This window comes from Frankliniella occidentalis, unplaced genomic scaffold, assembly GCF_000697945.3.
Source record: "Frankliniella occidentalis isolate FOCC.00 unplaced genomic scaffold, Focc_3.1 Scaffold14, whole genome shotgun sequence".
Classification (NCBI taxonomy): domain Eukaryota; kingdom Metazoa; phylum Arthropoda; class Insecta; order Thysanoptera; family Thripidae; genus Frankliniella; species Frankliniella occidentalis.
This window is the reverse complement of record NW_026267144.1, coordinates 643,817-659,321: the sequence shown is the minus strand read 5'-3', so window position 1 is coordinate 659,321 and position 15,505 is coordinate 643,817. Positions and strand designations below refer to the sequence as shown.

At 37.9% G+C, this 15,505-nt stretch overlaps 5 protein-coding genes across 6 annotated transcripts; 2 read left to right on the top strand and 3 right to left on the bottom strand.

Annotated features, from left to right (window-relative positions):
• LOC113204968 (beclin-1-like protein) lies at positions 1–2,179 on the bottom strand. The gene is made up of 7 exons (XM_026420357.2): positions 1,920–2,179; positions 1,555–1,715; positions 1,248–1,460; positions 946–1,133; positions 589–862; positions 224–438; positions 1–141 (listed from the first exon to the last, which is right to left on the bottom strand). The coding sequence occupies exons 1-7, from the start codon at positions 2,026–2,028 to the stop codon at positions 18–20; spliced, it is 1,284 nt and encodes a 427-aa protein (XP_026276142.1). The 5' UTR covers positions 2,029–2,179; the 3' UTR covers positions 1–17.
• A 229-nt stretch (positions 2,180–2,408) lies between these two features.
• Positions 2,409–4,732, top strand: LOC113204969 (RNA polymerase II subunit A C-terminal domain phosphatase SSU72). Of its 2 annotated transcripts, none has more exons than XM_026420359.2 (6): positions 2,409–2,720; positions 2,844–2,932; positions 3,056–3,199; positions 3,312–3,451; positions 3,535–3,653; positions 3,743–4,732. In XM_026420359.2, the coding sequence occupies exons 2-6, from the start codon at positions 2,850–2,852 to the stop codon at positions 3,842–3,844; spliced, it is 588 nt and encodes a 195-aa protein (XP_026276144.1). In that variant the 5' UTR covers positions 2,409–2,720; positions 2,844–2,849; the 3' UTR covers positions 3,845–4,732. The 2 variants fall into 2 exon arrangements, with proteins under 2 accessions (XP_026276144.1, XP_026276143.1); XM_026420358.2 differs by having other exon boundaries at positions 2,410–2,608.
• LOC113204967 (large subunit GTPase 1 homolog) lies at positions 4,568–7,568 on the bottom strand. Its single transcript, XM_026420356.1, has 9 exons — positions 7,361–7,568; positions 7,050–7,172; positions 6,834–6,958; positions 6,545–6,718; positions 5,741–6,470; positions 5,400–5,667; positions 5,102–5,310; positions 4,901–5,013; positions 4,568–4,831 (listed from the first exon to the last, which is right to left on the bottom strand). Exons 1-9 carry the CDS (start codon positions 7,457–7,459, stop codon positions 4,741–4,743), a joined length of 1,932 nt encoding a protein of 643 aa, XP_026276141.1. The 5' UTR covers positions 7,460–7,568; the 3' UTR covers positions 4,568–4,740.
• Positions 7,569–7,641: 73 nt separating this feature from the next.
• LOC113204965 (MICOS complex subunit Mic60) lies at positions 7,642–12,244 on the top strand (the record flags this gene model as incomplete). Its single annotated transcript, XM_026420355.2, is given in 14 exon segments — positions 7,642–7,774; positions 8,095–8,174; positions 8,262–8,459; positions 8,542–8,633; positions 9,121–9,273; positions 9,359–9,497; positions 9,620–9,824; positions 9,918–10,055; positions 10,163–10,300; positions 10,405–10,633; positions 10,738–10,875; positions 10,967–11,067; positions 11,177–11,364; positions 11,455–12,244. Coding segments are annotated over 14 exon segments (2,022 nt in total). The 3' UTR covers positions 11,633–12,244.
• A 440-nt stretch (positions 12,245–12,684) lies between these two features.
• LOC113204970 (ADP-ribosylation factor-like protein 3) lies at positions 12,685–14,740 on the bottom strand. Its single transcript, XM_026420361.2, has 4 exons — positions 14,568–14,740; positions 14,154–14,414; positions 13,830–14,066; positions 12,685–13,748 (listed from the first exon to the last, which is right to left on the bottom strand). Exons 1-4 carry the CDS (start codon positions 14,568–14,570, stop codon positions 13,707–13,709), a joined length of 543 nt encoding a protein of 180 aa, XP_026276146.1. The 5' UTR covers positions 14,571–14,740; the 3' UTR covers positions 12,685–13,706.
• Between the last annotated feature and the right edge of the window lie 765 nt (positions 14,741–15,505).

The following is a 15,505-nucleotide window of genomic DNA, read 5'->3' as shown; positions in this document are numbered from 1 at the left end:
GAATATAATATTAGGATTTAAGATCCTCCAATGTCACGGTCTTTGGCAAATTGAGAAGAAACCCATGCAAGGCCCCACTTTAAGTTTGTGAGAACATATTTCAGTGCTTTGGTCCACTGTTCTTCTGAATTCAGCTGTATTCTGAAAATAAATGTTGAAGTTATTAGTTCCTGAGGTGACTTTGTTGTAAATTGATTTCATGCACTGGATGTGTTTAACATACTTGATTGAAAAAGAATTTCCAGTAGTTGAGTCTTCGATACGCCCTCTCTCCATACGATATGGGAGACTGAACCCAGAATCCCCTCTCTCGACAGCCTCCTTGAATTGCTGCAAGCATTCTAAGAAAGCTACCATGGCTGCGTCAAACTTTGTGTCCCACAGAAAGCGGAAACCACCAGATCCATAAAGAGGCAATTCTCGATTTTCAGCAATGTCCTGCAATATAAGTAATAATAGTAAGACACTTAACACCAAACAATGAGAATGAATTAATTTAAAGCATATAATGTAAAACCAAATTAGATGCTATAACTGACTTCAGAAAACAAGAAATCTAATTGTAGATGAAATACACATACCACATACCTCTATGTATGAGTGGTTCCCGTATGGTACAAGACGATATCTTTCAAATGTCAAATCCATCTTCCGGGCCAAAGCTGACAATAGAAGAGCAGTTTGCCCCCAAGCAGCATTGATTTCACTCCAATCAACAGGAGCACTAGGGAGCCTTCCAAGACGGAAAGAATTAATTGTTCCAAAGTGACCAGAGTGCCATATGTGGAATGTAGCGTTGAAAACATTAGTCTTGCTCAGTTTGTCAAGTTGGTTATTTGTGTAACTTAATTGACACTCCAGGCTAAAATAAATAGGATTGATGAGATAAAATATTTTAAAAGAGAAGATCAAACTTTAAGGATGAAAATGAGCGTGGATCTTTACCTTCGAAATTGATCTTCGGCTAAGAGTAGATCCCGACGATGTCGAGTGTATTCTCTCCAATATCGCTCCTCTTCAGCAGCTATCCTTTCTTTTTCTTTTTCTTGCTTGGCGACAGCTTCTCTCGCTGCTTTTTCTTTTACTTGTAGCTGACTCAGTTCATCTCTCAGTGATTCTTCTTCCAATTTCATCTAGAATGCCAATTATCAATAGCAATCATTGGGTACAGACAAAATAAATAGCTTAGGAAGCAATGTATACAACTACATTTGTTAGTAAAATTCCAAGTAGGTCAAGGTACGTACCTCTGCCAGTTCCTTCTCAAGAGATTCAAGACTATGTGGTGGATCTTCTTCAGCCTGCAGTCTATCCAGGAAACGGTTATAATCATTGCATTCAACTTCTGTTAAATGCAACTGTTGTTCTAATAGCTCCAATAGCTGGTCAGTACATTCTTCACATAATGGGTGATCTATGTCAGAATTGGATGAAAGCATATCCAAAAGCTCTGATGTCACCTACAGAAGAGAAAGATAAAAGAAATATCAAATAAGTAAATTGAAAAACAAAATGTGTACTAAAAAAAGTAATTTAGCAATTTAACAAACGTACCCTCATTTTATGGCTAATTTGATTCAGTTCCCCTTCTTTGCCTACGACGGTGAATCCATTGGCCCCAGTTCCCGACTCAGTTAGACGGAAAGCTGGAGTGTAACGGTCCAGACTAACTGCTTCAGACTCCAAGTCCACATCAGGATGGTTGTGAATCGGTACTGAAATATGAGAAAACTTGAATAAATTATTGTGAATTACTCACAAAATTGGGTTACACGACCATAACCTCGATAAAATGTTGAAAACAGTGCAACTTTCTTCTTTAAAATTGTTAAGTAGTATGCCCGTACTAGTTCTTGCACCTTGGAAATTTTAGGATGATTTAGGAGGTAAAATTCAATTTTTAGGCTTGTAAAACTTACATGACAGCTCTGCGAGCGTATGCTCCCCTACGCTCCCGAAAGAGGAATCTAACTTTAAAGGCTGTAAACATCTTTGACACGTGAAATCGACATTTATTTTAGGCTCCATTGCAAATGAAATAGTGGACTAGGCTTGACGAACAGACGACGTTGCCAAATTAAAAAGCATCATAACAAAAATTCACAAACAGTGCAAATTGATGGATCAACACAAGCCCACCCACACTCAATCTTGTGCATCTGTGTGTGGTCAGTGCGAAAGTGAATGTAACTGCAAGTTTACTTCAAACTTATCTTATTCATTTCTGTTGCAACTATCAATACTACATAATATAATTTATGTTATATTTTAACTTAACAAATTCTCTACTTGTCATTATCGGACGATGGATAAATCTTAAAGTGGTAAAACCCGACACGTTTTGATTTGTTGTTGTGGCAGTTTTGGCTCGTTTGAATCTCGCGCCTCCTCACACACGAATCCGAAGGAAAAACCGGAAATGACCTAAAAGAAAGCTGCAGAAAGCTCAAATTGTTCTTGTTTCAGCATTAAGGCATTATTTATTTTATTAAACGAAATCTAATAATAACCATGGTCATAGTAGCAGGCTAAATACCACTTTTTAAAAAAATCTTGCTTATATTATTGGCTCTTCTCAGTTAACTCTCAAGGGAAAGAGACACTCGAGGTAAAATTTAGTGCCAAAGTTGTTGAGGTTAGACGTCCGTCATTCCTCTTTCTTTGATTTCAAAAGATTTAAAGGTCTTTACATAGCAGACTAGTAGCAGACCGAACTTCTAGTACGTCTGACAGTATATTTAGTTATAGTAATGGATTCATAATTACAAAATTATGAAGGTTGGATGGATGAGAAAGCAGTTGTGACAGAAGTTGTATCTCAAGAAAAACATTACTTTTTGCAGCTCATCATGCCTGATAAAGAAAATTTAAGATTAGCTGTCATATGCTCCAGCAACATGAATCGCAGTATGGAAGCTCATGCATTTTTAAGGTTGGACCAAAGCTAGCCTCTAAAACCTCATTCCACACTGTTATCCCTATATACCTTGCACACAATTATTTGAAATTTATTCGAAGAGTATCCTATTTGTTATGCAGAAATTTTCTCTTTCAGTAAAAAGGGTTTTCAAGTGACATCATTTGGAACTGGAGACAAAGTCAAACTCCCTGGAACTGCTCCCGACAGACCCAACTGCTATGAATTTGGCACCACATATGAAGAAATATACCAAGACCTTCTGGGCAAAGACAGATCATTGTATCCTTTTATTATTAACTTACTGATATTAAAACAACAGTCTAGAGAATTTTTTTTTTGTCAGCTTACCAAAACCACTTTGTAAAACGAGAAATTTCTTAACATGTGTTAGTTATACGCAAAATGGACTGCTTCATATGCTGGATAGAAATCGTCGGATCAAGATGTGGCCTGAAAAATTCCAGCTTAGCACCGAACAATTTGATGTAATATTCACTTGTGAAGAAAGAGTGTATGATCAGGTTGTGGAATGTGAGTTAAATTACCATACCATACTTAAAATAAATATATCCATGAACTAAATTAAATCAGTACCACACACGTTATCATTACAGGGCTATCAACTAGATCACCTGTTGATACAGCATCAGTTCATGTCATTAATATTGATATTCAAGACAACCATGAAGAAGCAACTATTGGAGCATTTCTCTTTTGTGAACTTGCTGCACTGGTTAGTACGCATTACTATTAAATCATTTTTAAATTGTGTCCATTAAGTTACTCCTCTCCAAGCTAAAACCTTGTTTCATTATCTTACAGCTGACTAGTAGTGAAGATCTGGACAATGATATAGATGAACTTCTTCATGACTTTGAAACAAAATGTCAAAGACCCATACTGCATTGCGTACTATTTTATTAATAGCTTCCCATACACTCTCACGAATTTTGCCTCCTAAACATATGTGCTTATGGTGTCGGATAATCACTGTCTTAATAATATCAAGTATATATTTTTCCAATCTTCCAGTGTGTCCAAATATTCTGAGGTGAATCATTAGATTAGTCTTACAATATTATGCCTTTTTCTAGACAAGATCCAATTGTGTGCCAAATTAACATGAACACATTCAAACAATGTATCACTTCCCCCTGCTACCTACCAAGGAAGTAGCATAAACCATTGAACTTCCCCTTTTCTTTTTCTGTTTTTGATTTCAGTGATATTGATACTTATTTTTTGTTAGGTGAAAGGTGAAACTAATTTATTTATGTACCGTTAGCTAAAAGCACGTTTCCTTTGTCTAAAGATGCCTAGATTTATTTCTTCTCTTGTATATAAACTGTGTTTATATAGTTTTCTTTTGCTGGTGCTTGTCACCTTTAAGGTCAATGACAGTCCTCTGACTACTAACATTTGTTGAAGCTCCTTGAAATTGAATCCATGCTATCTTAATATGTGATGTTAAACTCCTAATGTACTTGTGTCAGAATTTTGCTTCTTTACAATGCTGTATAGAAAATGAAATGCAACTTATGAAAAATATTTATATGTATAGAAAGAGGGTACCTATTGTGCCAAAGTTATTATTTTAAAAGTTATCTGCATAAAGTTAACGGTTCTTCAAGACATCATGACAACAACTTTTTTTTTTGTGGTAGAGCATAATTTATTATGATTATTATGTACAAAGCGTATATTATACAACTTGTTTGCAAGCTCTGAAAAAATAAGTGACATCTTACAACCATACCACCATTTCTCTAGAGTAGGGAATAAACCACATGAACTTCTTCATCCAGAAATCAATCTACAGCTTAAGCATCAAGGTGTCCATACAGGCGCCGCAGTTTTTCCTTTTTATTCCGATTGTTGTGCTTCTTCCATGGTTTACTTTCCACACTTTGTCTGCAACAGGAGAAGTATAATAGAATGTGATGGACTTCTCTGGAAAATTTATCTAAATCTCCTACTTACTCATCGCTAGGTTGATTTCCAGTCTTTATGAGCTGACGACCTTTGTGATGAGCTTTGATATTTGCTTTCTCAAAGAACACCTTATCTAGATCCGCAGAGGTCATTTTGTTGGGCTGTAAAATAGAATGCACAATGGTTCTCAGTCCAATAAATCAACCTACATGAGACATGGGTCTGCTTTCACTATCAGAGTGCACATACCCTCATAATTTTTTCTCCTTGAGGGGTGACAACACTGCCTGCATGCTTTGTCTGACGACATCTTGGAGGAAAGGTATGGAAGTCATCTTGAATTACACCAGGAGGTGCACAGCAGTAGAGCAACTTTCCAGTTACAAAGTCTTTAAGGATTATTCTAGCAGCCCGAGGGTTATCAGGGATGCCTTTATGTGTCATGAAGCCTCTATTATCTGCAATTCAGAAAGAATATTTAACATCGGAAAAAATAAACGTGCTTTAAGGAAAAGACCCACAAACATTAGAAGAAAGATTTACTAACAGCCATAAGCATTAAGCAGTTCTTGTGAACTAGGATGTCGCAATGGATCTTCGCCTTCCAAGGGTTTCGGAAGCATGATACCATAGGTATCTTCAAGAACATGTCGTGGTATTAACGATGACAGCATGTTAATTGGCTGGACATGGTCCCTCAACTGATCTATCGGCAGGATACCATTGAGGACCATGTCAGCTCGAGTTGATACAAAACTTGGCATAACTAATCCAGGGCAATCACAGAGCATTAGATCACTGTCCAAAAATAATGTCTGTATGGACAGAAGGACATGTCAGATTCAAGACACTAATAATACACACACCAAGAACAAACTAGGTACCAACCTGAAAGTGCTTTGTTTTTCCTGGGGTAGCAGAAACAGACACCTTTTTTTCAGCCATGAGTGAGTTGATTGTTGAACTCTTTCCCACATTTGGATACCCCACCAAGCCAACAGTAGTAACACCGTTGGTTAACTTAGGACCTTTGTGCACTGTCTTCAGAAACTCAATTAATTCTTTTCGGGATAGTAACTGAGAAGAGTTTTGATGACTTAAATTGGCTATAGAGGTTGAATGGGACACACTATCAGTATTGCTAAAATGTGCTGAATTAGAATTACTGGTTTCTGGTTTGATTGATCCATCAAGCTCGGAAGACTTGCTAAACTGTGTAGGGTTGACTACATTAGCCTCCTCTGTACTTTCTTCATCAGTTTGTTTAATTTCCTCACTGCCCTTAGCCTCATCCTCTTCTTCACTTTCGTCTTCACTGTTTGGTCCATCAACTACTTTGGAATTTGTTGATGTTTTGGGACCCTTGGAATCTTTGTCTGTGTTGTTTTCATCTTCATCTTCATCAGCAGCTAAGGTAGCACTAAAGAATGCAACTCCAACTGATATTGATGTAAAGTATTCAGCCCAAGCTTCTCTTTGCTTTTCAGTCAAAAAATCAGCTTTGTTAATCAATATTAAATTAAGTTTGTTTGGAGAAACCTCTTTTGCATAGGCCTCCAGGTCAGCACAGCGAAATAGTAAGGGGTTTCTTGCATCCACAATCTGAACTATGACATCACTAAACAAACAATATAATTATTAGAAAAATTACAGTGAGTTTCTAAAGTAGACAGGTACCTTCATAAATATTACCTGCGCTCAACAACTCTCCACAGTTGCCTCCAAAACTCTAAATTTTTTTCATATGGAGTCAAAAGAAGACCCTCTGATTCTTGCAAAAGAGCCAAACGGCGACGCCATTCCAAAAATGTTTGTTTCTCTAAGGCTTCGAGTTCAGCTGCTGTTGTTTCCTCAGTCCAATGAGGGCTAGTAAAATAAAGCACATCACACATCAGCCTCTTTTTAACAGAGAACGCTTTGTTAACACTGGAAGGTGTCAAGAAGCCAAGAAAGGATATATTTATCTAGTCGTATCTTTTACCGTCTTGGTATCTGAAGATCTCCTTGGTGCTCTTTGTGACTCTTCTCAATAGCCTCCCTTTCTTCTTTACTAAGAAGTCCAATATTTGCAAGAGGATTAACAAATTTAATATTCAACTTTTCCGCCTGTTGATCAAAGAATTCAGTATAGCAAGATGGGAAAAAAGGGGGCTGGGGGGCATCACATCAGTCGGAAAGAGGTTCTATGCAAGAATACCTGAAACTCTGAGTTGGCAAGTTCCGCAGTTGACAAAAACTCCTGAAAGGAACTTTCTTCTGTGACAGACTGTAGATTTAAACGACCCCAATCATAACCATCATCAATTTCAGAAGTGTGTAGCTGAAAAATACAAAAATTGTAAAACACAAACATATGAAAAATTCTTCACATGTAAGTACAGCACATCCATCTAGGCAAAGTCATCAAATTGTTATCTCACCCCTCCCAAAAAAATTTACAACATGGGACTCATTAATTAACAAAGAGTCAAAATAAACATAACCTGGACGATTTGGCAGATTATTTACCATAGAGACATCGCCACCTCTTCTCCCTTTTTGAGCTCCAAATCGATCCTTTATAAGTGCACGCCCTAAGCTCGTTGATGGCTTGTTCTTTCTACTCATGATCAAGGATTGCACAACGAATTTAAGTCAATTAATCGCTGTAGAACAAGCACGTTTGTCGACACATGTGTCGATGTGATCAAAAACAAAAAGTCGTCTGCACTTGCCGAACATCAGTATGACGAATTTTGCGGTAGGTTCTTTTGTGACGTCGCCGCGTTTGCGCACGCGCACTTCCCTCCCTTCCCTTCCTTCCCCACTTCACCCACTTCACTGGGGGATTAAAATAGTTTATTTTGGATTTTCAGTTGATAAGAATATTTCATTGTAATGTTGCGAAGTGCCTCAAAATTCTCGCGATATCGACAGCTAGAGGTATTTGAAATTCATTCAGTACATCATCAATGCTCCTTTTCCTATTTTGATTGCTCGTTGGACATAACCTCCCAAATCTGACTTGTTAAAGGACACATTTCCTGTCAAAATCAACTTAAATGCCAATCATGTTACTATACTGTCTCAAACTACGATACTTTTCATGAAAGTTGGAGGAGCTTTGCTTGAACCTGATGTCGTTTACTTAATATCAACATGTATTCAATGTAGACAGAGACAAATTCTACATTTTTTAAAATTTCTTGTATTATAAGTCCGCCTATATCAGCTAGTATATTTCATTGATATTTTGATTGCAGCTTGGTATTTTACATAAACCATGTGGGCCTCAGACACAGATACGACACAGCTCAAACTCTGGATCTACCAAGAAAGGGGGGTTAGTCGAGACTTTCACTTTGATGAAAGAAATGCCTTTATTCTCTTTTTTATTTATATATTTAAATTGTTTTATTTATTGTTTCAGCTTTGGTATCATAAAAACACTTGCGGGTCTAGCTGCTGTGACTGGAGGCACCTTTTCCTATGCCAAGTATGATCCCGAATTTAGAGAGTGGCTCAATACTCAAATTCCATACACCAGTGATGCTATCAACATACTCTTTCAAGAGGATCAAACTTTCTCTGAAAGGTTTGATAATTATCTAGAAAGCATTCAGAGCTGGTAAGTTTGTATCTACCTCAAGTTTCCTCTCTGTAAAGCAGGCATAAACATTTAATATGGTGTTCCGTTTGTTGCCTTTCAGGTTTGGAGGCTGGTTTTCAGCTAGTGAGCCACAACTTCCAAAAAAAGTTGATATAGCACCAGTTAAGAAACAAGAAGTGGTTCCTTACACAGGTAAATAAACTTTAAAAACCTGCCGCTCCAAATACCAAAAGTGAAAGAATCTGTATTACTTACACGATTTTATCCAGTTACATAAGTCTATTTCAAATATATAAACAAATGTTTACAATGTGAATTCCCTCTAAGCAAGTTACATTGTTTAGCTCCCATATCCGCTGTCTCCCCTCTCCTTGATGGAGAGATTATCCCCGAGTCCAATGCCTGTGACCCTCCAATGAAACCTTGGAAAGAAATTCGTGTTTTAGCACCTCATGAAAATGTTAAAACAAGTAAGATATTTTATGACAAGTTCCAAGAAATTTATTTTTTCATTTCTCAATGTAGCTCTTACAAAAAGACAAATTAAAACCTGAAACCCTGTGTTAGTTGTTGTACAATAAGTGTTCTCAGTTCCAATTGTCATCAAGGCAGAATTTAAATTGTGGTTTTCTTTATCCCTTTATATCTAACCTTGTTTGTCTTTCTTCTTACGATTTAGTTACCACCATTGACAAACCAAAAAAAGAGGAAAAGAAGTCAGAAGATCCAAAAGCAGTGACTCCATTGAAACTTGCTGATCTTGAAAAGGAAATAACTAGGAATACAACAGTAGCAGTTGAAACATATAACAAAGCCATTAATGCCATAAGAGGTATAATCTTTCAATTTACTAGAGTCATATATTTCTTTGTCAATTTAATTGTTACATTTTAAGTAATTTTTTTTCTGTCTCCTAGATCAAGCAAGGTTTGTGCAAGAATTGGTGACCAGTGATCAGAACCGATTGCCACCCCAGCTTTGGCCAACTCTAAAACAGAAGTCTGAGGTTCTAGAAAGTTTACTTACCACAGCTGAAGAAAGTGCCAAGGCTGCTCAGTAAGTGAAACTTAACTTCAGGCCTCACGCTTCTCCTATGAATATACATGTGTATTTACAATGCTGGAAAAGTTTGGGTGTTATATTTCTAAACTAACATTCCACTGGCTTTGCTCTTACAGAAATAAAATGAAAGAAATGGAGAAACTGTTAGCCACTGGTGAGGTAGAAGCTCCGGCTTCAGTAAAAGAACATCTTCAAAGAAATATTAAACGAATGAAAAGCGATATTGAAAAGGCTTGTCAAGATGCGGAGGATGAAAAGTTTGCAACGAATGTCACTAAAGGCCTGTGGCCGCGGGTACAAGAAGCTCGGAAGTATTGGCAGGTACAATTTATCTGGATCATCCCTATCAAAAGCTACTTTATTTTATATCATATCTCTTGGGGTTAATTATAGTATTTAAAAATATTATTACAGGATGAACTTGAAATGCTGTTCCCAGGACTGAATTTGGACAACCAAAATGTTACTGCAATGGCAGATGAAATAGGACAATTTGTGCTGTACTCCTTTGTTAATGTTCAATACTTTCAGAAAGAACTTGCTAAGCTCGAGGTACTCTAGTAATATTTAATTAAAAATTTACAAATTGATGAACTTAAATGGAACAGGTAGTGTACTGTGTTTAAATCCCTAGGTAATATCTTTTGTCTAAATTACAGATGAACGCAGAAAAAAAATTACGTGATGCCATTGAACTGTCAACTAAATCAAGTGATTCCAGCGCCTTGGTGAAAGCAGCTGTGGAAGTTGAACTAGAAAATGAGCGAAGAGAGCTAGATATTCAGTATCAGAGAAAGGTACCTACATAGGTGTTGTATGACTTATACCTATCTGTATCTACAGGAAAAAAAAATTTACATCTACATTCTCCCTGCTGATTGTGCTGCTGCTTCTTTTGCAGTCTATGGAGTTGCGTGCAGCATGTGAACAGGAAATTCGAAAGCAACTTCGAATTCAAACAGAGATTCAGGCAGATCACCTCAGAGACTCTATAAAACTACGAGAAATGGAGATTGAAAGAGCTCATCGTCGAGAGCTTGGAAAAGTGCTTACTGAAGAAAATACAAAATACCAGATGATATTGGCTGCTCTCCTAGGTCGAATGAGAGGCATCCACCAAGGCTTACAAGGTAAAACACATCTCTGTGTGTTGAAAACCTGTTGTTGTTGTTTTGTTGTATTGTAGGCTAGAATGTTTTTGCTCTAATTTCTTATCTATCTATTCCATCTTAAGATTTTGTTCAAGTCGACAAATCTGCTCAAGAAGCTCAAGATCTGTGGATAGCGTGTCAAGTTCTCTATCGCAACTTACAATCTCCTAATGGGGTCCAACCCCTTGCTAATGAAATAAATTCAATCAAGAAAATTGCTGGTAAGAATTTACATTAGTGCTTACAAAACATTTCTTACCGTTAATTTGTTTGCTGCTAAAGTACATTATAGAAATTATTTTTTTAAATCAGAATCTGATGAATTGGTCAAAGCAGTTGTTAAAACATTGCCTCCAGAGGCCACTTCAAGAGGAATATTTTCTCCCAGAGTGCTTAGGGAACGCTTTTTAAAGGTAATCACATCAAAACTCTTTGGATTGACTATACCATACCTATGTATAAATAACCAGTTTTTGACTTTCACAAACTTTGTAAAATTATCCAATACATATTTGATTGTAGGTTGAGAAAGCAGCCCGGACCTTAGCTGCAGTACCCGAAGATGGCGGTGCTCTCCCATTGTATTTACTTTCTTGGGTTCAGGGCAATTTGATGTGGTCAGACACTGAGCTTATCACAAAAGAGGAATTAGAGGACTTACCAACAGCTCATGAACACCTGAATAACTATGACCTGTTGTCAAGAGCAAGGTAATTAGTAATTAAAGAAATAGTTCTTAGAGTTTGACTTTTACTTATGAAATTCACAAGTTTTTATTTACCAAAATCACTTTTATGTAGGTTTTGGGTTGACCGTGGAGATCTTACTCAAGCATTGAGGTATATGAATCTTCTTAGTGGAGCATCAAAATCGATTGCCAAGGACTGGATGAAGGAAGTTCGTATTTATTTAGAGTGCCAACAGGCAGCAACTGCTCTAGTTACTCATGCTTCAGCAAAAGGTCTAATGTACTCATAATACGGTTTATACAGTAATTCTTTCCCTTATTTTTTGTGCTAGATAGCAAAGACCAGTTAAAACCTGCCACTAGAATGGCTTTTGTTATTCATGGAAGTAAAATAGATTGTTCTGCAATCCTCTTTTAACTTTCACTTTTTAGATTGTTGAATTTACCTCTGTTCATAAGGAGATTTATTGAGTTGTTCAACTGTTAAACTACACCTGCTTTCTGATCACCTGATCTTCGACAGCAACAATTTGAAAAGTATGAGATACAGATCATGTTTGGCCTGTGAATAATTCTCATTGCAAACAGTTAACATTTTACTTTTCTGTGATAACATAACTTTATGTGGTCAGTTGAGAAAAGAACTCTTTACAAGATCTACTATGAAATTAATTTTATGACTGTCACCTAGACTTCAAAATAATGGTTTCACTTGATTACACAGACAACTTGTGAGCTGTAAATATAAATGCATCTTTATTGTTACATACCTGTTTTGGTACTGTTTTACATTAAAACTTGCCTTTGTAACATACTGTTATTTATTTTGTAGACTGAGGAAGATACTGTAGTGTCTGCTACATTATTTTGTGATAGAATTAAAATGTTATTCCACAACAATAGTCCTGGTTTCAACTTGATTCTTCAATATTGTGGTTTAATGTACCATGTAACGTACGGCGGGGGCAGGATCGCTAGGCACTAAGCTTCTTTTGGTATAATTTGTTTAAGACCTTTGGGTTGAAGAAATCCCAAATAAAATATGTATTTTCTTTCTTCAGGCCATTCTACAATAGGGCAGGAGTAGGTATTAAGTAGTAGGTGTAGTGGCTGTGTTTCTCCCCTCAAGCCTACAATAACTGGTGAGTAGCAGCTTTTGCTTTGGTGATCTGTTCCAATCCCACTCAAGGCCCACTCCACAGGGAAAAGTTCTCACACTTCACTCCCTTACTCCAACCCATTAGAGATCAGCCTTTAGGAATATTTAGGAACTAATGTTAAAATTGAAAGGGGGCCTTCCCTGTTAAATTATCCAAGGAAAGAAATTTTATATCCAACCAAATGAATTACAAGTTGCAGTGCTTTATTTAGTGCTTGAGGACGGACAAATTACAACACTTTGAGTCAGAGTATAAAATTGTTTTTAAAACGCTTAAGATAAATAATAACTTCAATTTTAGATTTAATAACCCCCCCGCTTTTCTTCAGGGCTATCACGTTCTCCTTCCTTTGGGGGTATGCTAGACGGTTCGTTCTTCCCGTTCTCACTGTTGCCAGACTTCTCATGCCTGACAATATTTTAGATTCCCTGCCGATGCTTCTCTGTCATGCTGTTCCCGGCCTCCAGTTAATCTCTAGTACATTGGGTGTTTATTCTGAGTTAATATGAAATGTTGAATTGCTCAAATTAGTGAAATAATGAAGGCATTGGAACTGCGGCAACAGCGGGATGGGAGGAACAGAACCGTCTAGCTGGGGAAATGGAACGCGACGCAGGGGAACGTAATAGCCCTGCATGTCAATCAATCCAATATGGCAAGTACCATATCACACCCAAATCTATGGTCAAGTTAAAATATATAAACCCTCATCAAAACTAAATTTAATTATTGCATCACAATAAAATATCTTGAAAATCAAATCTCACTGACTAGAATTGTGTCACTAATGATAAAAAGAGAGATCAATAGATCACAGAATCTGTGCATGTTACATCACACATGTTTTTTTAGCACACCAGTGCATCCTCATTAGAATTAATTAACAAAGAGCAATCTTTCCCACTAAACTTTATGCTAATTCACTCAGAGACTTAAAATTTGGACGGAAATGCATCACAATATGGTATATTAAAAAAGAAACCCTAGTGCCTTTGTCAAGGTGGTAAGAACTGATAGATTATAGCTCCTATGATAATCAGATAAGAGACGTAAAATTAATAATTTAAAATAAGAACTTGGAAAAAGTGCCTGTTTTTCAGTCTTGAAGGCAAAATCTCCAGATGCAGCAGCCAGTTTGTATATTCTGCAGTGCATCACTGCAGCAGACTAGGTAAAATTGTTATTCATCAATTTGCTGCAGAAACTACTTCTTTTTAACTGTTTTGCTGATCCACTCCATTCCATCCTAAAACAGAAAGTAGAAATCAGAAAATGAAAAAGAATAATCCAACATTTCTTTTAGGATGTCACATTAAAACAATTATACCTTTATTCCTTCTCCAGCTGTAGCAGAACACGCTTGTATTTGCCATGCCCGATCTTTGATAGTATGGAGACCTAGCCCAGTGGCTATCTCGGAAGCTGGTGCTGCATGCAAAAGATCCTGTTTATTGGCATAAATTAAGAGTGGTACACCTGCCAATGCTGCTTCAGAAAGCAATTCTTCCAACTCTTGACCTGTTTCTTCCAGTCTTTTACGATCAGCAGAGTCAATCACATATATCTAAGCAAAGACAATGAATTTGCAATGACACCTACTACCAAGTAAAACAAGCACTGGAAAGGTATAAGCAGAAAAGTTGTGTCTCACCAAAACATCTGTATTTTCAAAATAGTTGCGCCAATAGGGACGAATCTTCCGTTGTCCACCAATATCCCATACATTTAAACGAAATCCTTCTGACTGCACTGATTTTATGTTGAATCCTTGCGTAGGAGTAATGTGAGCAATATCTTCTGATGCCAGACTTTTAAGGAGAGTTGTTTTGCCAGCATTATCCAATCCCAATAGAAGAATCCGGAGCTCCTTGTCTGGTGAAGACTTCAGTTTTCTTAAAATCGCCAGGAGTCCCTGAAATTCAAAAGAAGAGAAATAAGGAGCAGTTAAAGTGTGCTTTATTATTTCAATAAATTAAATCAATAGCTCTTTTAAGCCCGCAGGGGGAAGAACAACAGAGTGCATATCAGATTTGGTGTTTTCACAACGATTTTGTGATCTTCTTACCATGATTAGATTCAAATTATACGCCCAAAGACGACTTCAATGTCCCAAGGTTTAGTGTTTGTTCTCTGTCAAGGATGAATGAGATTGTTGCACTCGGCTTGGATAACATTGATTTTCGTTGATACTGTTTGTTTGACAGGCCACACAACTTCATTTGTTTTTCGGCGGCGTCTGCTAGAGAGAGGGGGGGAGAGGAAGGGGGAAGGGGGAACAAAGGGTGGTGGGGAGGCAGGTATGAGAATCTCATATGGCTGTACGAGCACGAATGGCGCGGTGCTCAAAAGCACATCTTGAAGCTGGCAGAGGGAAGCTCCGGGCGAAGCTCCTGACAGCAACCGCGCCGGCTGTTTGCTGTTGCCCGGTTGAACCGTGAATCGATTTGTGGCTCTCTTGGTATTGTGACAGGCTCCAGTGCGGAGGTCGCCGGTTCGGATCCCGTCCGAGAAGCATTTTTGCCGCTCATCTGACCTGCGCGTGCGCGTCGCGGTGAGCGTGCTGATGCGTCGGCCGACATAAGCTGGCGGCCCAGGGGCCAACGGTCGACACCTGGCCGGTGCGAATCTTCTTTTTATTTTTTTGTTCCTTCTTGTCTTCAGTGGGACAGGAGCGAGTTCCAGGCATTAAAAACACCATTCAAATGGCATCCGAGCGTGCTAAGGTGTCGCCAGGCAAAATGAGCAGTCCGGGCCGGGGTTCAACACCCGCCGGCGCGAATCTTCTTTTTCTTTCCCCTTTCTTGTTTCTGTACTGATTGCCTACCCTCCAGGCGCCGTCAACCACAACTTGCCACGTGCCTGTTTGTAGCTACACGATTGTAGCTACAGCCGAAAGTGCCCGAGTCAGATTAAACTGAACCGTCTATAGACAAATTCATTACTTCCGCCAATGCTAGAATATCAACCAGAAGTAAACTGCGCTAAGAACTAAAGCGAAAACGA

What these genes read in the sequence shown, in the direction of transcription:
- LOC113204968 (XM_026420357.2), bottom strand. Translation starts at nt 2,028, where the DNA reads ATGGAGCCTAAAATAAATGTCGATTTCACGTGTCAAAGATGTTTACAG. An exon ending in TACGCTCGCAGAGCTGTCAT is followed by an intron (nt 1,716 to 1,919) that starts GTAAGTTTTACA and finishes CTCATATTTCAG; the next exon opens with TACCGATTCACAACCATCCT. An exon ending in TTGAGAAGGAACTGGCAGAG is followed by an intron (nt 1,134 to 1,247) that starts GTACGTACCTTG and finishes TTGGCATTCTAG; the next exon opens with ATGAAATTGGAAGAAGAATC.
- LOC113204969 (XM_026420359.2), top strand. Translation starts at nt 2,850, where the DNA reads ATGCCTGATAAAGAAAATTTAAGATTAGCTGTCATATGCTCCAGCAAC. An exon ending in GAAGCTCATGCATTTTTAAG is followed by an intron (nt 2,933 to 3,055) that starts GTTGGACCAAAG and finishes TTTCTCTTTCAG; the next exon opens with TAAAAAGGGTTTTCAAGTGA. An exon ending in TTTGTGAACTTGCTGCACTG is followed by an intron (nt 3,654 to 3,742) that starts GTTAGTACGCAT and finishes ATTATCTTACAG; the next exon opens with CTGACTAGTAGTGAAGATCT.
- LOC113204967 (XM_026420356.1), bottom strand. Translation starts at nt 7,459, where the DNA reads ATGAGTAGAAAGAACAAGCCATCAACGAGCTTAGGGCGTGCACTTATA. An exon ending in TTGCCAACTCAGAGTTTCAG is followed by an intron (nt 6,959 to 7,049) that starts GTATTCTTGCAT and finishes TTTGATCAACAG; the next exon opens with GCGGAAAAGTTGAATATTAA. An exon ending in TGGAGAGTTGTTGAGCGCAG is followed by an intron (nt 6,471 to 6,544) that starts GTAATATTTATG and finishes TTGTTTGTTTAG; the next exon opens with TGATGTCATAGTTCAGATTG.
- LOC113204970 (XM_026420361.2), bottom strand. An exon ending in TTGAAAATACAGATGTTTTG is followed by an intron (nt 14,067 to 14,153) that starts GTGAGACACAAC and finishes GTCTTTGCTTAG; the next exon opens with ATATATGTGATTGACTCTGC. An exon ending in CAGCTGGAGAAGGAATAAAG is followed by an intron (nt 13,749 to 13,829) that starts GTATAATTGTTT and finishes TTTCTGTTTTAG; the next exon opens with GATGGAATGGAGTGGATCAG.